This window comes from Bombina bombina, chromosome 1, assembly GCF_027579735.1.
Source record: "Bombina bombina isolate aBomBom1 chromosome 1, aBomBom1.pri, whole genome shotgun sequence".
In the NCBI taxonomy this organism is placed as follows: Eukaryota; Metazoa; Chordata; class Amphibia; order Anura; family Bombinatoridae; genus Bombina; species Bombina bombina.
The window spans coordinates 1,453,638,177-1,453,659,646 of NC_069499.1; the positions used below are offsets into that span (position 1 = coordinate 1,453,638,177).

Genomic DNA, 21,470 nt, shown 5'->3' on the forward strand with positions numbered 1-21,470 from the left:
ACTTACATCATACGGTAACAGCAGTATTTTCTTAGTCAATTCCATTCCCAGAAAATAAAGTACTGCACATACCTCATTTGCGGAGGACCCCGCATGCTATTCCCAGTTTCTGAAGTTACCCCACTCCTCAGAATGTCAAGAACAGCCAGTGGATCTTAGTTACGCCTGCTAAGATCATAGAAAAAAAAAAAAAACGCAGGCAGTTTCTTCTTCCAAATACTGCCTGAGATAGAAAAACAGCACACTCCGTTGCCATTTAAAATAACAAACTTTTGATTGAAGAATAGATAAGTAAAAACTCCAGCTCCTCTCGCGACCTCCTTCTATGTTGAGGGTTGCAAGAGAATGACTAGATATGACATGTGAGGGGAGAAGCTATATAGCAGATCTGCTTGGGTGATCCTCTTGCAACTTCCTGTTGGGAAGGAGAATATATCCCATAAGTAATGGATGACCCGTGGACTGAACACACTTAACAAGAGAAATATATTACATGTATATTCGTACTAGCTTGTATTATCTTTAATGTCCAGTATATACAATAAGTCTGGGTCCAATCCCACATTTAGTGTGTAACAGTATGCAATAGGCCACTTAATATGTGATGCATAGTCACACTTCTTTTTATAATCCATTACTGTGATACCACTTGTAGTGTCCTCTTTATGGGATCTCTGAAACGATTATGTTATTATGACTTCCTGCATACAGACATAACATTGTGTTTTGCATTTATCATATTTAGTTAATGGTATTGGACCTAACCTTGTATAAGATCGAATTTTCAAAGTTAATAGATTAAATTATATGATTACCTCACTGTTTTTGTATATACCCAACTAGTCTGGGCTAAGTCCCATAGGATATTATTGTATTTCCATCATGTTACTAGGCCATGTATCATGTGATTATAACATGTTGTGCAATAGGTCCCACATCGATGTATTGGGCACAACTTCATTTGCAGCCTTACCATGTTAATAAGTCACTTATTATCTCTGAGCCATCTCTAGCTGTGTAATTTTGATACAGCTATTATTAGAATTGATGTAGACATTTCTATTTATATTAGAATGTAATTGGGAAGAATATAAGCCCCCACCTCTCTTTGATATAATTATCTATGAGATATTAAGGTAGACATACCCTTTCATTTTGTAATTTTAATTTTATCCCTTTAAACCTCGTATATTATGTGCAGTTTGGACGGTTCTTATTAGTTAAAATTTATAAGTTCCTCCACCATATAAGCTTTTTCGATCACATATAATATACAATATACTAAGTCCGCTGTCATTGTGAGGGCAATCTTGCCCTCAATTGAGATGGAGTCTGCTGCATGTCTGAAACCAGAAGCAGTAAAAACACGTGTAACCGGAAGTGAAAACAGCGTCACAAACGGCAAACATTTTGGCAGCAATCCTCCCCCAGCTGTCTCGCATTTTGATTGGTTGGTGGTACATTTATATGGCCATATTCTTACACTACAGTCTTGAGAAAGGCTCTTTATGGGCTGAAACGCATAGATAACATAAGGAGGCTTGTATTCTTCCCTGGTGAGTTTATTTCTTATATAACTCACTTTTTATGTTTTTTAGAATTTGTGGTTATGTTTTATTTTCAAGGCAGATTGATTCCAGGTCTAACCACGTGACCTCAGGTTCAGTCACTTTCTATCACCCAGGCCGTTGTGGCATACCTAAGGATACACTTTGAGGATCCCCACACTAGGATTATCACTTCAGGACTGCCTCTAGGAGTACTCCGTTCACTTCATCATTGAGACTTCACACATATACTTTTGTACACTTGTATACAGTTTTTTATTATATATTTTGTGATCCCAGGAGGGATAGAACACTAACCTAGATCATATGATCACCATTTTTTCATTATTTTTCCAACATTTTTGTTTCATTGCTCTTTGAGGCGGTGATCACCCAGTGCACTCATACGTATGTTTATGTTCATGATTTATCTGCCTATTTTATTGTACTTATAATTTCCATTTTTAAATGTTTTATTGATGTCAATATTTATGTCATTATTTACTTTTGTCGACAGTTTATCTGTAATAAATAATCTGTTTTTAGATCCACTTTTAGTGGTTTTTAGACAGTATCTATATGAAATTGTTTAGTACATGGTATGGTTTATATTTAGCTAACAGCAGCCAACCACCAAACCTATTTAATCCCTTATTGCTTACTTTAGCCTTTGGTGCTCCTATTTGTGTCTCTATTCCTCCACTAATATTGGCACCCTTGGTAAATATGAGCAAAGAAGGCTGTGAAAATGAGTCTTTATTGGTTAACCTTTTTTTAAAAAAATACATAAAAATACTCTGCTTTCATGGATATCAAACAATTTTAAACAACAGGTTTATATATATATATATATATATATATATATATATATATATATATATATATATATATATATATATTTGATAAATATGTGTTGCACAATTATTGGCACTCTTTTTGTCAATACTTTGTGCTACCTCACTTTGCCAAGATAACAGCTCCGAGTCTTCTCCTATAATGACTGATGAAGTTGGAGAATACATGGCAAGGGATCCGAGACCATTCCTCCATACAGAATCTCTGAAGATCCTTCAAATTTCGAGGTTGACGCTGGTAGACTCTCCACTTCATAAAACATTTTTGTGTTGATTTTGATGTATACTTTAGATCATTATCCAACTGGAAGATCAAACCATGGCCAATTTTAAGCTTTCTGTCATATGTCAGGTGTTCATTTAATATATGTTGATATTTGATAGAGTCAAGAAAATAGAGAGACGCACTCACTGAGACAGAACAATAGCTAGAAAAACTTCTGTGCTTGTCCACAAGGCCTGTGCCACTCAGCGTGCAGTCTCTTTTTGAACACTTTGCCCCTAGTTATCAAGCCGTCAGCCTCAAATACGCTGGAATTCCACAGCGTATTTGTGGCGAGGCTGATTCGCCTTAGTTATCAAGCCCTAGATACCGGCAAAAGTAGAATTTTGTGACGTAAGCTTCGATCCGCCGGACTCAGTCCGACACAGATCGATTCTTACGTCACTCCAGATGTTCCGCACACAAGTGCGGCACTATCTGACTACTTTCGCTAGTTATAAAAAAAACTATCAGGTACGCTCGGCACTTTTCCGGCCCAGCGCCCTGGGGGCGGCGGATCCCATAGAAATCAATGTGAGTCTGACCATAGCGAAAGTTCATGTTCGCTGCTGCCAGACATCCCATTGATTCCTATGGGAGCTGTCTACACCTAACACCCTAACATGTACCCCGAGTCTAAACACCCCTAATCTGCCCCCCCGTACACCGCCGCAACTAAATAAAGTGTTTACCCCCTAAACCGCCGCTCCCGGAGCCCACCGCAAGCTATACTAAATATGTTAACCCCTTAACCGCCGCTCCCGGTCCCCGTCGCAACTATAATATATGTATTAACCCCTAAACTGCCGCTCCTGGACCCCGCCGCCACCTACATTTGACCTATTAACCCCTATCCTGCCCCCCTATACCGCCGCCACCTACAATAAAGTTATTAACCCCTATCCTGCGGATCCCGGACCTCGCCGCAACTAAATAGTTTAACCCCTAAACCGCCGCTCCCGGACCCCGCCACAACCTATATTAAACTTATTAACCCCTAATCTGCCCCCCGTACACTGTCGCCACCTATAATAAGTTTATTAACCCCTATCCTGCCCCCCCTACACCGTCGCCACCTATAATAAGTTTATTAACCCCTATCCTGCCCCCTCCTACACCGCCGCCACTGTAATAAAACTAATAACCCCTAAACCTAAGTCTAACACTAACCCTAACACCCCCCTAACTTAAATATTAATTAAATACATCTAAATAATATTTCTCTTATTAACTAAATTATTCCTATTTAAAACTAAATACTTACCTTTAAAATAAAGCCTAAGATAGCTACAATATAAATAATAATTACATTGTAGCTATTTTAGGATTTATTTTTATTTTACAGGCATCTTTCAATTTTTTTTTAACTAGGTAGAATAGCTATTAAATAGTTATTAACTATTTAATAGCTACCTAGCTAAAATAAAGAGAAATTTACCTGTAATATAAAAACTAACCTAAGTTACAATTACACCTAACACTACACTATACTTAAATAAATTAATCCTATTTAAAACTAAATACTTACCTGTAAAATAAACCCTAAGATAGCTACAATATAAATAATAATTGTATTGTAGCTATTTTAGGATTTATATTTATTTTACAGGTAACTTTGTATTTATTTTAGCTAGTTAGAATAGTTATTAAATAGTTATTAACTATTTAATAACTACCTAGCTAAAAGAAATACAAAATTACCTGTAAAATAAATCCTAACCTAAGTTACAATTAAACCTAACACTACACTATCATTAAATTAATTAAATTAATTAGTTACAAATAACTACAATTAAATTAAATAAACTAACTAAAGTACAAAAAATAAAAAAGCTAAGTTACAAAAAATAAAAAAAAATAAGTTACAAACATTTAAAAAATATTACAACAATTTTAAGCTACTTACACCTAATCTAAGCCCCCTAATAAAATAACAAAGCCCCCGAAAATAAAAAAAATGCCCTACCCTATTCTAAATTAAAACGTTACCAGCTCTTTTACCTTACCAGCCCTTAAAAGGGCCTTTTGCGGGGCATGCCCCAAAGAATTCTGCTCTTTTGCCTGTAAAATAAAAATACAACCCCCCCAACATTAAAACCCACCACCCACATACCCCTAATCTAACCCAAACCCCCCTTAAATAAACCTAACACTACCCCCCTGAAGATCATCCTACCTTGAGTCGTCTTCAGCCAGCCGACCACCGATGAAACCGAAGAGGAGATCCGGAGCGGCAGAAGTCATCATCCAGGCGGCGCTGAAGAAGTCTTCCATCCGATGAAGTCATCATCCAGGCGGCGCTGAAGAAGTCTTCCATCCGATAGAAGTCTTCATCCAGGCGGCGTCTTCAATCTTCATCCATCCGGAGCGGAGCCATCTTCAGACGAGCCGACGCGGAGCCATCCTCTTCTTCCCGACGACTAACGACGAATGGATATTCCTTTAAGGGACGTCATCCAAGATGGCGTCCCTTCAATTCCGATTGGCTGATAGGATTCTATCAGCCAATCGGAATTAAGGTAGGAAAAATCCAATTAGCCAATCAGATTGAGCTTGCATTCTATTGGCTGTTCCGATCAGATTTTTCCTACCTTAATTCCGATTGGCTGATAGAATCCTATCAGCCAATCGGAATTGAAGGGACGCCATCTTGGATGACGTCCCTTAAAGGAATATCCATTTGTCGTTAGTCGTCGGGAAGAAGAGGATGGCTCCGCGTCGGCTCGTCTGAAGATAGGGTAGAGCATTTTTTTATTTTGGGGGGCTTTGTTATTTTATTAGGGGGCTTAGATTAGGTGTAAGTAGCTTAAAATTGTTGTAATATTTTTTAAATGTTTTTAACTTATTTTTTTTATTTTTTGTAACTTAGCTTTTTTTATTTTTTGTACTTTAGTTAGTTTATTTAATTTAATTGTAGTTATTTGTAACTAATTTATTTAATTAATTTAATGATAGTGTAGTGTTAGGTTTAATTGTAACTTAGGTTAGGATTTATTTTACAGGTAATTTTGTATTTCTTTTAGCTAGGTAGTTATTAAATAGTTAATAACTATTTAATAACTATTCTAACTAGCTAAAATAAATACAAAGTTACCTGTAAAATAATTATAAATCCTAAAATAGCTACAATATAATTATTATTTATATTGTAGCTATCTTAGGGTTTATTTTACAAGTAAGTATTTAGTTTTAAATAGGATTAATTTATTTAAGTATAGTGTAGTGTTAGGTGTAATTGTAACTTAGGTTAGTTTTTATTTTACAGGTAAATTTCTCTTTATTTTAGCTAGGTAGCTATTAAATAGTTAATAGCTATTTAATAGCTATTCTACCTAGTTAAAATAAATTGAAATTTGCCTGTAAAATAAAAATAAATCCTAAAATAGCTACAATATAATTATTATATATATTGTAGCTATCTTAGGGTTTATTTTAAAGGTAAGTATTTAGTTTTAAATAGGAATAATTTAGTTAAAAAGAGAAATATTATTTAGATTTATTTAATTAATATTTAAGTTAGGGGGAGTGTTAGGGTTAGTGTTAGACTTAGGTTTAGGGGTTAATAATTTTATTACAGTGGCGACGGTGTAGGGGGGGCAGGATAGGGGTTAATAAACTTATTATAGGTGGCGACGGTGTAGGGGGGGCAGGATAGGGGTTAATAAACTTATTATAGGTGGCGACGGTGTAGGGGGGGCAGATTAGGGGTTAATAAGTTTAATATAGGTTGCGGCGGGGTCCGGGAGCGGTGGTTTAGGGGTTAAAGTATTTATTTAGTTGCGGCGAGGTCCGGGATCGGCAGGATAGGGGTTAATAACTTTATTATAGGTGGCGGCGGTATGGGGGGGCAGGATAGGGGTTACTAGGTATTATGTAGGTGGCGGCGGTGTCCAGGAGCAGCGGTTTAGGGGTTAATACATTTATAAGTGTTGCGGCGGGGTCTAGGAGCGGCGGTTTAGGGGTTAATAACTTTATTCAGTTGCGGGGGGTTCCGGGGGCGCCGGTATAGGGGGTAGAACAGTGTAGTTTAGTGTGGGTGCTTAGTGACAGGCTAGCAGTAAAGCTGTCAAAAAGCCGAAGAGCAGCGAGATTGGATGAGTGATAACTCTCACAGTCCGCTGCTCATCGCCCCGTACTTGGTGCGCGGCTTTTTGACAGCTTTTTTGATAACTTAGGCGAAATTTTGAAGGTCCGCGGCGGCGATGGTAGGCGAGCTTAGGCGGGCGTATTGAACCGGCGAAGGCAGGTAAAGTAGACACGTTGATAACTACCCCCCTATGCCTTTTCACAGAGAAAAAATATCCTGTAGCATATCAGTCTGATCCTGCCCAATGACAGTCCAGCACCGAAATACCAGGCAATTCTTCTCTGAACAAGACAAACAACAAACCCCAGACGTACGTTTCGGCCTCTCTTGGGCCTCGTCAGTGAGGTGCAGTTGCATATCTCTAGGGCATGTGTGCAAGGAGTCCATATCTGGTTTCCCCTGTTTACTCTTAGGGAGACCTAACAGCAATTTACATAAAATCAAGAAAATAGAGAGACACACTAACTGAGACAGAACAATAGCTAGAAAAACTTCTGTGCTTGTCCACAAGGCCAATGCCACTCAGGGTGCAGTCTCTTTTTGCACACTATACCTTTTCACAGAGAAAGAAATATCACTGATGAGGCCCAAGGGAGGCCGAAAAGTACGTCTGGGGTTTGTTGTTTGTCTTGTTCAGAGAAGAATTTCCTGGTATTTCGGCGCTGGACTGTCATTGGGCAGGATCAGACTGATAAACTACAGGATATTTTTTCTCTGTGAAAAGGCATGATGTGCAAAAAGAGACTGCACCCTGAGTGGCACTGGCCTTGTGGACAAGCACAGAAGTTTTTCTAGCTTTTGTTCTGTCTCAGTGAGTGCGTCTCTCAGTTCTCTTGTTTTGATATTTGATAGAGTCCATGATGTCATGTATCAAACAAAATATCAAGGTCCTCTGGCAGAAAAATAACTTAAAAACATTAAAGAGCCACCACCATAATTAATCGTGGGCATGAGGTATTTTTCCAAATGGCTACCTCTCTATGTGCGCCAAACCCATCAATGGTGTTTATTGCGAAAAAGCTCTATTTTGGTTTTATTTGACAATAGAACCAATCCCATTTGACGTTCCAGTAGTGTCTGGCAAACGGAAGACGCTTGAGTTTGTTTTTGGATGAAAATAGAGGCTTTTTCTTGAAACCCTTCCAAACAACTTGTGGTGATGTAGGTGACGTCGGATTGTAGTTTTGGAGACTTTCTGACACCAAAACGCAACTAACTTCTGCAATTCTACAGCTGATCTTTGGAGATATTTTGGCCACTCAAACAATCCTCTTCACAGTGCACTGAGACAACAGACACGCGTCCTCTTTCAGGTTGATTCAAAACATTTCCAGTTGACTGGAACTTTTGCCCTGAAACTGGAAATTAGCATTTTCAATGCTTTTGCTATTTACTTATAACCACTTCCTATTTTGTGAAGCTCAACAACCTTTTGCCGCAGATCACAGCTATATACCTTGGTCTTACCCATTAATGACGAAGGGAATTTGGCCTACTCGTTACCTCATATTTATACCCCTGTGAAACAGGAAGTCATGGCTGAACTATTTCCTGTTCCTAGTCACCCAGGTGTACTAAAAATGTAAAATATCAATGGGAATATGCTTCAAATATATTTTTTCTCATATGAATTCATAGTGGTTCCAATAATTGTGCCACACATCTATTTAAAAAAGATAGTTTTGTATAACCCTGTGTTATGTTTTGCAATTGTTTGATATCCATGAGAGCAGAGTATGTGTGTATATTTTTAACAAAAGATCAAAAGGTTAAAGGGATAGTAAACACCAAAAATTATATTGTTTATAACGATAGATAATCCCTTTATTGCCATTCCCCAGTTTTGCATAACCAACACTGTTATAGAAATATACTTGTTACCTCTGTAATTACTTTGTATCTAAGCTTCTGCTGACTGCCTCCTTATCGCAGATCTTTTGACAGACTTGCATTGCAGGCAATTAGTGCTGACTCTTAAATAACTTCACGTGCGTGAGCACAATGTTATCTATATGAAACACATGAACTCTAGCTGTGAAAAACTGTGAAATGCATTAAAATTAGAGGCGGCCTTCAAGGGCTTAGAAATTAGCATATGAGCCTACCTAGGTTTACCTTTCAACTAAGAATAACAAGAGAACAAAGCAAATGTGATGATACAAGTAAATTAGAAAGTTGTTTAAAATTACATGCTTTCATCAGATTTACCAAGCGTGCCAATATTAGTGGAGGGCACTGTAGGTAGTGAGTCACCTGGTAAGGGTGGATTAGTGGCAAAGGGATGAAGACTATTTATAAATAAAACATTATTTCTGAGGTATCTGTGACACTACGTGTACTTCATCTTCATTTGGTTTATCCATATCCAACTATGGAAGCAGCAAAACACATAAAAAAATAGGAATAATTACTAAATTATTTTTAAAGGTATCCTTAACTTTCAGATAGAGCATGCAATTTTAAGCAACTTTCTAATTTACTCCTATTATCATTTTTCCTTCTTTCTCTTGCTATCGTTATTTAAAAAGCAGGAATGTAAAGCTTAGGAACATGCCCATTTTAGGTTCAGCACCCTGGATAGCGCTTGCTAATTGGTGATTACATTGATGATTACATTGAGCCAACCAATAAGCAAGTGTAACCCAGGTACTGAACCAAAAATGGGCCAGCTCCTAAGCTTTACATTCCTGCTTTTTAAATAAAGATAGCAAGAGAATGACGAAAAATTGATAATAGGAGTAAATTAGAAAGTTGCTAAAAATGGCATGCTTTATCTGAATTATTAAAGAAAATGTTGGATTTAGCATCCCTTTAAAGGGACACTGAACCCAATTTTTTTCTATCATGATTCAGATAGAGCATGCAGTTTTAAGAAACTTTCTAATTTACTCCTATTATCAAATTATTTTCATTCTCTTGATATCTTTATTTAAAATGCAAGAATGTAAGTTTAGATGCCAGTCCATTTTTGGTGAACACACTGTGTTGTTCTTGCTGATTGGTGGGTAAATTCACCTACCAATAAACAAGTGCTTTCCATGGTTCTGAACCAAAAAAATTGCTTAGATGCCTTCTTTTTCAAATAAAGAAAGCAAGAAAACGAAGAAAAATTGATAATAGGAGTAAATTGGAAAGTTGTTTAAAATTGCATGCTCTATCTGAATCACGAAATAATTTTTTTTGGGTTCAGTGTACCTTTAAGTAAAAAACCAGAGCCAGGTACAAGATTGTATTAAATATATATATATATATATATATATATATATATATATATATATATATATATATATATTGGATTGGAGCCCTTTGTAGTCAAGTAGATGAAAACAAGTAAAATCATATTTATGCAATATTCATATTTAATAAAGTGTTGTACTGTGTTTTTAGTGTAAATATGTCACATTCCAATAGAGGAATATGTTCTAAGTATCTCTATATAGATATTACTATATATCTGTATATATTTATACCTATATATAATCATGTATATATACATACATACAAACATACATAGGTATAGATATATATTGTACCAAAGTACCAATAGATATATATAGAAATATGTATTTATTAATAAATATAACATTCTTCTATGTGAAGGACAGTGGAATGTGAAATATTCATATTTTTATGTTGGGTTGTCGCGCAAGTGTGTGTGTGGGGGTGTATGTATATATATATATATATATATATATATATATATATATATATATATATATATAAATAACTGGACTTGATTAAAGCGATGGTAAACAATCAATTATTGCCTATAGTGTTTTACTATAATTGTATTGTTTAAAGTACAACCGCCAAAAAGGAAAGTATTAAAATTAATTATATTACCTTTAAATATGTATATAAAGTACAGCATGGATATTTTTTTTTATAATTTTACTCCACCCACTGAGATATTTTCCCTTCCAACAAGTGACGTATATTGCAATACCAACCACTACAGAAAGAAAAGCGTATAGCGGTAATAGGTTGTATTACACGATTGACAGGCAGCGATATTATACTAATGGAAATGAATTATTGCAGGTAAGGTAGCGGGAAATAAAAGCGCTAATACACTTATTTGGATGATTCCGGTCGATTCGTAAAATCTGATTATAGTTAGCTTACCATCACTTAAAATAAAACTTAGCATTTATTCTACAAACATAAAAAGTACACGTTTGTAGAATAACAAAGTCCAGTCCAGTTTTTAACCTCTTAAGGACATATGACGGAATTTTTCCGTCATAAAACAATTAAGCAAACTGAAAGCTGTGTCCTTAAAGGGTTAACAAAGTCCAGTAAGTGCCTTTACTTTTTGATGGTCTGCTATGATACTACTTTAAGGGCACCCTGGCAGCTGTGATATTTGTGGGACGAGGCAAATCCTTCCTGGAATTATATATATATATACTCTATATTTTCAAAATGTATTGTTTTGCCTCTTTGTTAATATCTGGATGTGCAGTGACTCAAACAATAAACACTGTTTATCAGTTTATGTTGGCAGCAATTCTCTCAATGTGTTTATACAGCTACATACTGTGCCAGATAGCTATTCGGTTTACAGAGTTGCAGTAGGCAGCTTGTTGAGAGCTGTAAGTCAACTGGCATTATTCAGATGCAGGTCTTAGGTCACCAGCAACTGTCAATGCTGCTTTTCATGAAAACCCCACCTCCAATCCCAGAGCCGATATACTCTAGAGCAGATCCTCCACCCTATCAGGTAGCGTTATTCCTCCAACTGACAAAAGGCAGACGTGTGTTGCACGGTCAACTAAATTTCCCTGAGTAAAAGTTTCCATAGGCAGCTATCAAATACGGGACATAAAGATGCAGCCTGCAGCAGTTATGTGTATAAAGGAGCGATATTTAGTGTGCTCTGTAGGGAGATTTATGGGACAGATTAACCAATTCGGAGTCACTTACAGTCAGGGCAGCAGCCATTAAAAGCCATCCTGCAGATCCCACAGTTCTCATCATTTGCCATCCAGAGCCAGGAAGCGACTCCATTCCATCCTTTAATGTGGATCTTCATGATGCACTAGGAGGGAGCAGAAAAACATCACATAGCACGAAATAAATGTAATCATATTGTGCTATAGATTATTATTATTATTGTGCTAACCCCTTTCCCCAACCGTTGACGACCGATCTTCCCTTCCTTACCAAATTCGATTGTTCTCTAAATTTGATTGGTGGAGCTTCAATGAGCGGTTGATGTATTTACTATTGAAATGCCGTTTGCAGCCATCTTTAATGTGGGCATAGCAGCGCAATGATCTTAATGGTATTCACGAACATCTTACATCCTTGTGCTCGGTCACATTAACCTCCCAGAGCACATCTGGCCCATAAAATGTACAAGTCATTCTAGCCTTACTGTATATTAACACTGTACTGAGAACAAGATCTAGCCTTACTGTATATTAACACTGTAATGAGAACAAGATCTAGTCTTACTGTATATAAACACTGTACAGAAAACAAGATCTAGCCTTACTGTATACAGGTAGCCCTCAGTTTCCGCCAGGGTTAGGTTCCAGAAGGAATGGTTGTAAATCGAAACCGTTGTAAATTGAAACCCAGTTTATAATGTAAGTCAATGTGAAATGAGGGAGTTAGGTTCCAGGCCCCTCTCAAAATTGTCATAAGTAACACCTAATACATTATTTTTAAAGCTTTGAAATTAAGACTTTAAATGCTAAACAGCATTATAAACCTAATAAAATAATCACACAACACAGAATATATAATTAAACTAAGTTAAATGAACAAAAACATTTGCTAAACATCATTATAAACCTAATAAAATAATCACAAAACACAGACTTCACTTGCATTTTTCTGCAAACAGTTCTTTCTATGCATTCAAATCTGGACTGATTTATAGACAGGAAGATCTTGTTCCTTTGAAATCTGCTTGATAGCTCATGTATGGTTAAACCGATTAATTTCAGCTTGCTTGGCTTGCATATCTTTGCTGCAACACAAGCGGACAGCTCCACCTACTGGCTATTTTAATCAATGCACTGCTTCTAAATGCTTTTCAATAGCAGTCACATGACTGGAAAAAAAGGTTGTTATTCTGAAACGGTGCAAATTGAACCGTTGTAAACCGAGGGCCACCTGTATATACAATGTACTGAGAACAAGATCTAGCCTTACTGTATATAAACACTGTACTGAGAACAAGATCTAGCCTTACTGTATATAAACACTGTACTGAGAACAAGATCTAGCCTTACTGTATATAAACACTGTACTAAGAACAAGATCTAGCCTTACTGTATATAAACACTGTACTGAGAACAAGATCTAGCCTTACTGTATATAAACACTGTACTGAGAACAAGATCTAGCCTTACTGTATATAAACACTGTACTGAGAACAAGATCTAGCCTTACTGTATATAAACACTGTACTGAGAACAAGATCTAGCCTATACTGTATATAAACACTGCACTGAGAACAAGATCTAGCCTTACTGTATATAAACACTGTACTGAGAACAAGATCTAGCCTATACTGTATATAAACACTGCACTGAGAACAAGATCTAGCCTTACTGTATATAAACACTGTACTGAGAACAAGATCTAGCCTTACTGTATATAAACACTGTACTGAGAACAAGATCTAGCCTATACTGTATATAAACACTGCACTGAGAACAAGATCTAGCCTTACTGTATATAAACACTGTACTGAGAACAAGATCTAGCCTTACTGTATATAAACACTGTACTGAGAACAAGATCTAGCCTTACTGTATATAAACACTGTACAGAAAACAAGATCTAGCCTTACTGTATATAAACACTGTACTGAGAACAAGATCTAGCCTTACTGTATATAAACACTGTACTGAGAACAAGATCTAGCCTTACTGGATATAAACACTGTACTGAGAACAAGATCTAGCCTTACTGTATATAAACACTGTACTGAGAACAAGATCTAGCCTTACTGTATATAAACACTGTACTGAAAACAAGATTTAGCCTTATATAAACACTGTACTGAGAACAAGATCTAGCCTTACTGTATATAAACACTGTACTGAGAACAAGATCTAGCCTATACTGTATATAAACACTGTACTGAGAACAAGATCTAGCCTATACTGTATATAAACACTGTACTGAGAACAAGATCTAGCCTATACTGTATATAAACACTGTACTGAGAACAAGATCTAGCCTTACTGTATATAAACACTGTACTGAGAACAAGATCTAGCCTTACTGTATATAAACACTGTACAGAAAACAAGATCTAGCCTTACTGTATATAAACACTGTACTGAGCACAAGATCTAGCCTTACTGTATATAAACACTGTACTGAGAACAAGATCTAGCCTTACTGTATATAAACACTGTACTGAGAACAAGATCTAGCCTTACTGTATATATACACTGTACTGAGAACAAGATCTAGCCTTACTGTATATAAACACTGTACTGAGAACAAGATCTAGCCTTACTGTATATAAACACTGTACTGAGAACAAGATCTAGCCTTACTGTATATAAACACTATACAGAAAACAAGTTCTAGCCTTACTGTATATAATATATACACTGTACTGAGAACAAGATCTAGCCTTACTGTATATAAACACTGTACTGAGAACAAGATCTAGCCTTACTGTATATATACACTGTACTGAGAACAAGATCTAGCCTTACTGTATATAAACACTGTACTGAGAACAAGATCTAGCCTTACTGTATATAAACACTGTACTGAAAACAAGATCTAGCCTTACTGTATATAAACACTGCACTGAGAACAAGATCTAGCCTTATATAAACACTGTACTGAGAACAAGATCTAGTCTTACTGTATATTAGCACTGTACAGAAAACAAGAACTAGCCTTATATAAACAATGTACTGAGAACAAGATCTAGCCTTACTGTATATAAACACTGTACTGAGAACAAGATCTAGCCTTACTGTATATAAACACTGTACAGAAAACAAGATCTAGCCTTACTGTATATAATATATACACTGTACTGAGAACAAGGTCTAGCCTTACTGTATATAAACACTGTACTGAGAACAAGATCTAGCCTTACTGTATATAAACACTGCACTGAGAACAAGATCTAGCCTTATATAAACACTGTACTACTGTACTACTGTAAGAAATAATCTGTTGATGTACTGAGAACACAATCTGTCTGTAAACCTGTAAGAAATAATCTGTAAACTGTAGAACGGACAGGAAATAACAAGTACAGTGTCAAACAGAATATAAACTAAATTGTAAATAGCAATATAAAGGAAATGCATAGAAGTTTTTAAAAGGGAAACTATACTTTACTTGTATCTGTCCACCAACAGAGCTGTAGGACTCTTTACTATAATTCAGTAGCAATTAATACCTAAGTAGGCAATATTAATTATTTGCTAGTTTCAGTTAAAATTTAAACAATATATCCTTATGATTTATGTAAATATCTTCTATTATTGTACTCCATAACTGTATACTTAAAGGGACAGTCAAATCAAAATGTAACTTTTAGAATTATTATCGGTTATTTGTAGAGCGCCAACAGATTCCGCAGCGCTATAAACATAGGCGGAATAAAAGGAAACATTTATAGGGATCAGACAGGCCCTGCCAAGAATCGCACTGTTGTCAGCTCTAAAGAAGGTGATCTACAAAAAGCATGGCTCTTAGTCTTACATGCTAAGGGGGTTCAAGGGGATAGCAATGGAAGAGCGGAAACTGTATAAAGAAAGGTTAGTGTAGGTTGTATGCATCCCTGAACAGTACAGTCTTTAGGGAGCGCTTGAAGTTTTCAAAACTAGGGGAAAATCTTGTGGAGCAAGGCAGAGAGTTCCACAAGATGGGAGCCAGTCTGGAGAAGTCCTGCAAACGGGAGTGTGAGGAGGTAACAAGAGAGGAGAAGAGGAGGTCATGAGCAGAGCGAAGGGGACAGGAGGGAGAGTATCTGGAGAAAAAGTCTGAGATGTTGGGGGGAGCAGTGCAGTTGAGGGCTTTGTATGTCAGAGTGAGAACTTTGTATTTAATCCTGGAGGCAAGAGGAAGCCAGTGAAGGGATTGGCAGAGAGGTGCAGCAGATGAATTTACTTTTATCATCAAATTTTCTTTGTTCTCTTCGTATTCTTTTTTGAAATGTAAACCTAGGTAGGCTCCAACTGATTTCTAAATCTCTGAAGGCAGTCTTTAGACAGTCCAGTATTATACTAGGCTGTCCCGTAACATCTTCACAAAAATAATGGACACCTAAATGTCCAGTTTGTTTTTTTAAAGTACCTGAGTGTTAGCTAAATGTATAAGGCACCCTTTGCCTCAATAACTTACAAGTTACAAGGAGAGCAGATAGAAGTGAGAGGAATTCAAGTGGGTTAACTGTTTATGTGTGTTAGTGGCAGAAGGTAACACTTTTTATTTGTATTTTACTGGCAGCTAAGGAGTAAAATATCTGATCAGTTGTGAAAATGATACTTGGTGGGATCAAGAGTAGGGCTAAGGTAGAGCTTTGTGTGAACAAACTACCACCCTGCTCATGCATCTACAGATTCTCCAGTATTTTTGTTGAGCTGGTAACCCTAATAACTGCTGATGCTTCTTATGCATGATACAAATGTGTTTACAATTTCCATTCTTTGAACATTTTGTACATTACTGAAAGCAAAAATAAAACATAGGGTTAGTAATTTCTTCCATGCATACACATGTGATAGAACACTATTTACGATACTTTATTTTATATGGAAAAGGTTAAAGCTGTTTATTTTGATTTTGCATGTATGTGCACAACTGGTTCCTGTGTCACTGGCTGATAAAAAAAAAAAAAAAAAAAAAACCCCAAACTATGCTACTGTTGGTAGACAGTGACACACCCAACAAGAATTTCAGCACAGAAATATCACCTTTTCAGAAACATACATGAAAGTTGAAGGATTTATAAATGTAAACCTACTGTTAGAGCCTGTAATTTCTGCACTAGTCACAAAGGGATTAAACACATAGATAGGGCTCAATTTATCAATCAAGGGCGGACAGGGGTATACATATGGGCTCCTGTCTGTCCAAGCTCTCCTCTGGCGGGCAGCAATCTGCTCCCCGAATTTAACATTGTACACGAGTACTATTTTGCGCTCAAGTGCAACCCTGCCCCTTGCCCGCTCATGGCCAATCACACGTGGGCAGGAGCTGTCAATCTTCCCGGTCGGATGAGATCGGGGAGATCGGATGAGACCGGGGAGATTGAAATTCTTCAGCTAAGAGGTGGAGAAAAGGGTAGGGAAGCAGCAGTCTAATGGCCGCTGCTTGATAAATCCTGGCTGCAGGTCGAAGGGAGGAGAAGGGCTTGATAAATTGAGCCCATAAAGTCTCTCTCAATGGTTTGCTGCAGGTGAGTGATCAAAGCTTGTCTCTTACTGCCCTCTACTGGTCAGATTTGGTAAAGTAGTCAGTAGCAACTTGTAGTTACCAAATCTATACATAAGCGTTATACAGCAAATTTCACTTTTAAAAATAAATAAATAATTAATTCAACCTATAAAACAGTGTGCAAAAATAAGATGTCTTCTATTTTCTTTATGTTTACCTTGTCAAGATCACAATGTCTTCTTGTTTGGGCTTTAAAATATATTTCATGGTGATTGATGATGGGGTCTCGTGTTTTAGCTCATATGTCAGAGCTGATGCGAATGTTTAAACTGTTTGATCTATGTGTACAAATGCTATGGAAGCTATATCTTGTTGCACAGCTATGTGCTTCTAATGTCCTGCTAGTAGGTTTTACTGAGACTGTTGATTTCCAGGATATATGCTTTTTTTTAATAACTTTTATTTATATGCCACGATTACAAATATACAAAATGTGCATTGTCATGCCATGCAAGACAAGTATAACAAATTGTAATAACCATAGTGTGAAATATGACTGTCTATAATCTGGAACACATCTCTGCTCAAAAGAATAAATTCAAGCTGCTTTCAATAATTAGAAGCTTTCAGATAAAATTCCTTAACAGTATTGTTGGGCTTTTATTAATTTTTAATAAACGAAAGTAGTCTAAATTAAACTAAACTAGCCTAGGCAAAATATGTTGCTTGATATTATTTAAGATGTGGTGTCCAGACTAATACCCCTCAAGTTACAAAATTCTAAATAATTCTTAAGAATATTGTACAATAACCCTTATCCTAAAGAGTCCAAGACAACAACATGTTTGTAATATTGTGTCCATGGGATAACCATTGGCTCATTCTGTTCCATACTTATAACCCATGGCAAGATGAACACTCTAAGAACAATTACATTGGGTTATTCAAATATGAGTCCACAAGAGAATTACATAAATGTTCTGTGTGAGTTTACAAGGATTTAGAGGAATGAGTCCCCTAAGCAAGTATATTAAAAGGTCCAACAGATTTAAGAAAACAAGGGCACTGGAAACTATGATGTAAAGGGATATTATTCCTTGAAGAGAACTTCAAAGAGGCCCACTAACTCTTTTAGGATAAACAAAATATTGAATTTATTGTACTAAATACATTTCCATGGTTTCACTCCTGATTCTAATTATGAGACTAACAAGGAAATCAGGTGGTATCAGAGGGGGTAAAAGTCTAGTTGCCCCTCACCATGTAACTGAGCATTAAGGATGTATTCAGAGTTCCTGAATGGGTAGAGGATTTGTTTCTGTAGTGTTGTGGGTAAAGTAAATAGAAGAGGTTCCCATTTATTCATAAACAACTGGGTCCTGTTGGCTATATCACTCTGGGTCCAGGATACATGTTAACATCTACACCAAAGTGTTTCCTCAAAATAAATATCTTTAATATCAGAGCAGTTTATTTTTGTACAAATTTGACCTATCGGCTAGATTATGAGTTTTTGTCAGTAATGGTGTGCGGTGCTAACGCTCCTTTTTTTGTTACCGCTCACTTAAGACAACGCTGGCATTACGAGTTTTCTGCAAGCCGGCGTTAGCCTCAGAAAAGTGAGCGTTGAGCAAAATTTAGCTCCACATCTCACCTCAATACCAGCGTTGCTTAAGTCAGCGGTAAACTGGCTGAACGTGCTCATGCACGATCTCCCCATAGGAAACAATGGGGCTGAGCTGGCTGAAAAAAAACCTAACACCTGCAAAAAAGCAGCGTTCAGCTCCTAACGCAACCCCATTGTTTCCTATGGGGAAATACTTTTTATGTCTGCACCTAACACCCTAACATGAACCCCGAGTCTAAATACCCTTAATCTTACACTTATTAACCCCTAATCTGCCACCCCCGACATTGCTGACACCTGCATTATATTATTAACCCCTAATCTGCCGCTCCGGACATCACCGCCACCTACATTATCCCTATGAACCCCTAATCTGCTGCCCCCAGCATCGCCGAACCCTACATTTTATTTATTAACCCCTAATCTCCCCCCCAACGTCACCCACAACTATAATAAATTTATTAACCCCTAATCTGCCGCTGCCAACGTCGCCGCCACTATAATAAATTTATTAACCCCTAAACCTGTCTAACCCTAACCCTAACACCCCCTAACTTAAATATAATTTAAATAAATCTAAATAAATTTACTATAATAAACTAAATTATTCCTATTTAAAACTAAATACTTACCTATAAAATAAACCCTAAGCTAGCTACAATATAACTAATAGTTACATTGTAGCTAGTTTAGGGTTTATTTTTATTTTACAGGCAACTTTGTATTTATTTTAACTAGGTATAATAGTTATTAAATAGTTATTAACTATTTAATAGCTACCTAGTTAAAATAAAGACAAATATATGTTGCGATCGCTCAGCTCAGCTGCTGATCGCTTCCTTTTCTCTTTGACAGCGCGGTAGCGCTTTCTTGGTTCCTATGCAACCCTGTTCCCCTCGGCCCCTTCTGCTGACGTCATTGGGCCTTCTTATTCCGGCGTCTCCTCACCTCGGGGCCTGTTTGTTCTATTCCTGGCTTGTAAGTAACTTTTGGATTACTTGTTTGAATCAAGAATTGCTGGCTTGTTTAACTCCTAACCCGCTTAACCCTTCCTGCCTGATTCCTGTTATCTGGACTATTGCTTGTTTGGACATTTCTCTGTTTAACCTCATACTGCCTGGATTATACGTTGCTGGACTTTGCTTGTTTGACCATTCTACTGTTTAACCCCATACTGCCTGATTACACGCTGCTGGAACTTTGCTTGTTTGACCATTCTACTGTTTAACCCCATACTGCCTGATTACACGCTGCTGGAACTCTGCTTGTTTGACCATTCTACTGTTTAACCCCAAACTGCCTGATTACACGTTGCTGGACTTTGCTTGTTTGACCATTCTACTGTTTAACCCCATACTGCCTGATTACACGCTGCTGGAACTTTGCTTGTTTGACCATTCTACTGTTTAACCCCAAACTGCCTGATTTCACGCTGCTGGAACTTTGCTTGCTAGACCATTCTACTGTTTAACCCCAAACTGTCTGATTACTCATTGCTGGACTTTGCTTGTTTGACAAATCCTTCTGGTTAACCCCTGCCTGCCTGATTCCATGTTACCGGTTATTGCTTGATGGATTACTCTTTTGGTTTACCCTAACTACCTGAAGTTCTTCTCCTGACCCTGCTGTGCCATCTTCCAGTTAATTTCTGTAAGTATACTATTGCAGCTGTCGCAGGGTCAGGTCCTGGAATATACTCACAGTGCTAGAGTGTTATTCTAACTTCATTTTAGCATTTGGGTCTAACTCTGGACTTAACCTACCCTGACATTACAAACAGGCCATAAAATGGACCCTGGTGAGTTATCCAGAGCTGTGGCTCTACAGGGACAGCTTCTTGGAACCCACTCTGCACACCTACAATCCCTGGATTCTAAATTGGATCAAATTACTGCTCTTTTACATAATCTCTCTCCTTCTCAAGTTTCTGCAACACCTGTAGTTCCTGCGGCCAGTTCTAACCCTGCATTTAATCCGCCACAACCTGCAGAACAGTTTATTCCTAGAATTCCACTACCGGATAAATATGACGGCAATCCTGAAGACTGTCGAGGATTTCTAAATCAGTGCCGCCTTCAATTCAGAAATAATCCTCAGATGTTTGTTTCCTCTTCCTCCAAGATCACCTTTTTAATTTCTCTTATGAAGGGTAAAGCTTTGGCTTGGGTTTCTCCACTACTGGAGAAGGATGATCCTTTGCTCCATGATATTGACACTTTTGTATCCATATTTTCTTCTGTGTTTGATAAACCTGGTAGATCAGCAGCTGCTGAAGCAGGACTTTTAGATCTAAGACAGGGGTCTCTTTCTGTAGCACAATACGCTATAGAATTCCAGACTTTAGCTGCTGAAACTATGTGGAATCATGGGGCCTTGCGTGCAGCATTTCGTAAAGGTCTTTGTGATCGTTTGAAAGATGAATTGGTTTATAGGGATCTTCCTGATTCTCTAGAAGAACTTATCAACTTATGTATCAAGCTAGATGCTCGTTACTCTGAGCGTCTCCATGAACGTGACAGTAACAGAAGATCCTTTATCAGATCTTCTTTCCGTCCAATGCCTCGTTCACCAAACCTGCTTCATCCAAATACTTCTATCTCTGAGTCAAGTGAACCCATGGAGGTTGGTGCAATTAAATTATCCGAAGCTGAACGTCTCAGAAGGAGTAATTTGGGACTATGTCTTTACTGTGGTATTAAGGGGCATATGTTAAAAG

General features: G+C 37.2%; 1 protein-coding gene across 2 annotated transcripts in view; it reads right to left on the reverse strand.

The window, feature by feature from the left end:
• Positions 1-12,012, reverse strand: part of ANAPC11 (anaphase promoting complex subunit 11) — a 46,517-nt gene extending 34,505 nt beyond the window's left edge. Inside the window, exons 1-2 of one of the 2 annotated variants that reach the window (XM_053705834.1) lie at positions 11,917-12,012; positions 11,677-11,791 (exon numbers count right to left, since the gene is read on the reverse strand). In XM_053705834.1, coding sequence (XP_053561809.1) covers positions 11,677-11,785 — 109 coding nt within the window. In that variant the 5' untranslated portion in view covers positions 11,786-11,791; positions 11,917-12,012. Of the gene's footprint in view, positions 1-11,676; positions 11,792-11,875 lie in introns of both variants that reach the window. The other variant, XM_053705825.1, reaches the window with a different exon arrangement.
• Between the last annotated feature and the right edge of the window lie 9,458 nt (positions 12,013-21,470).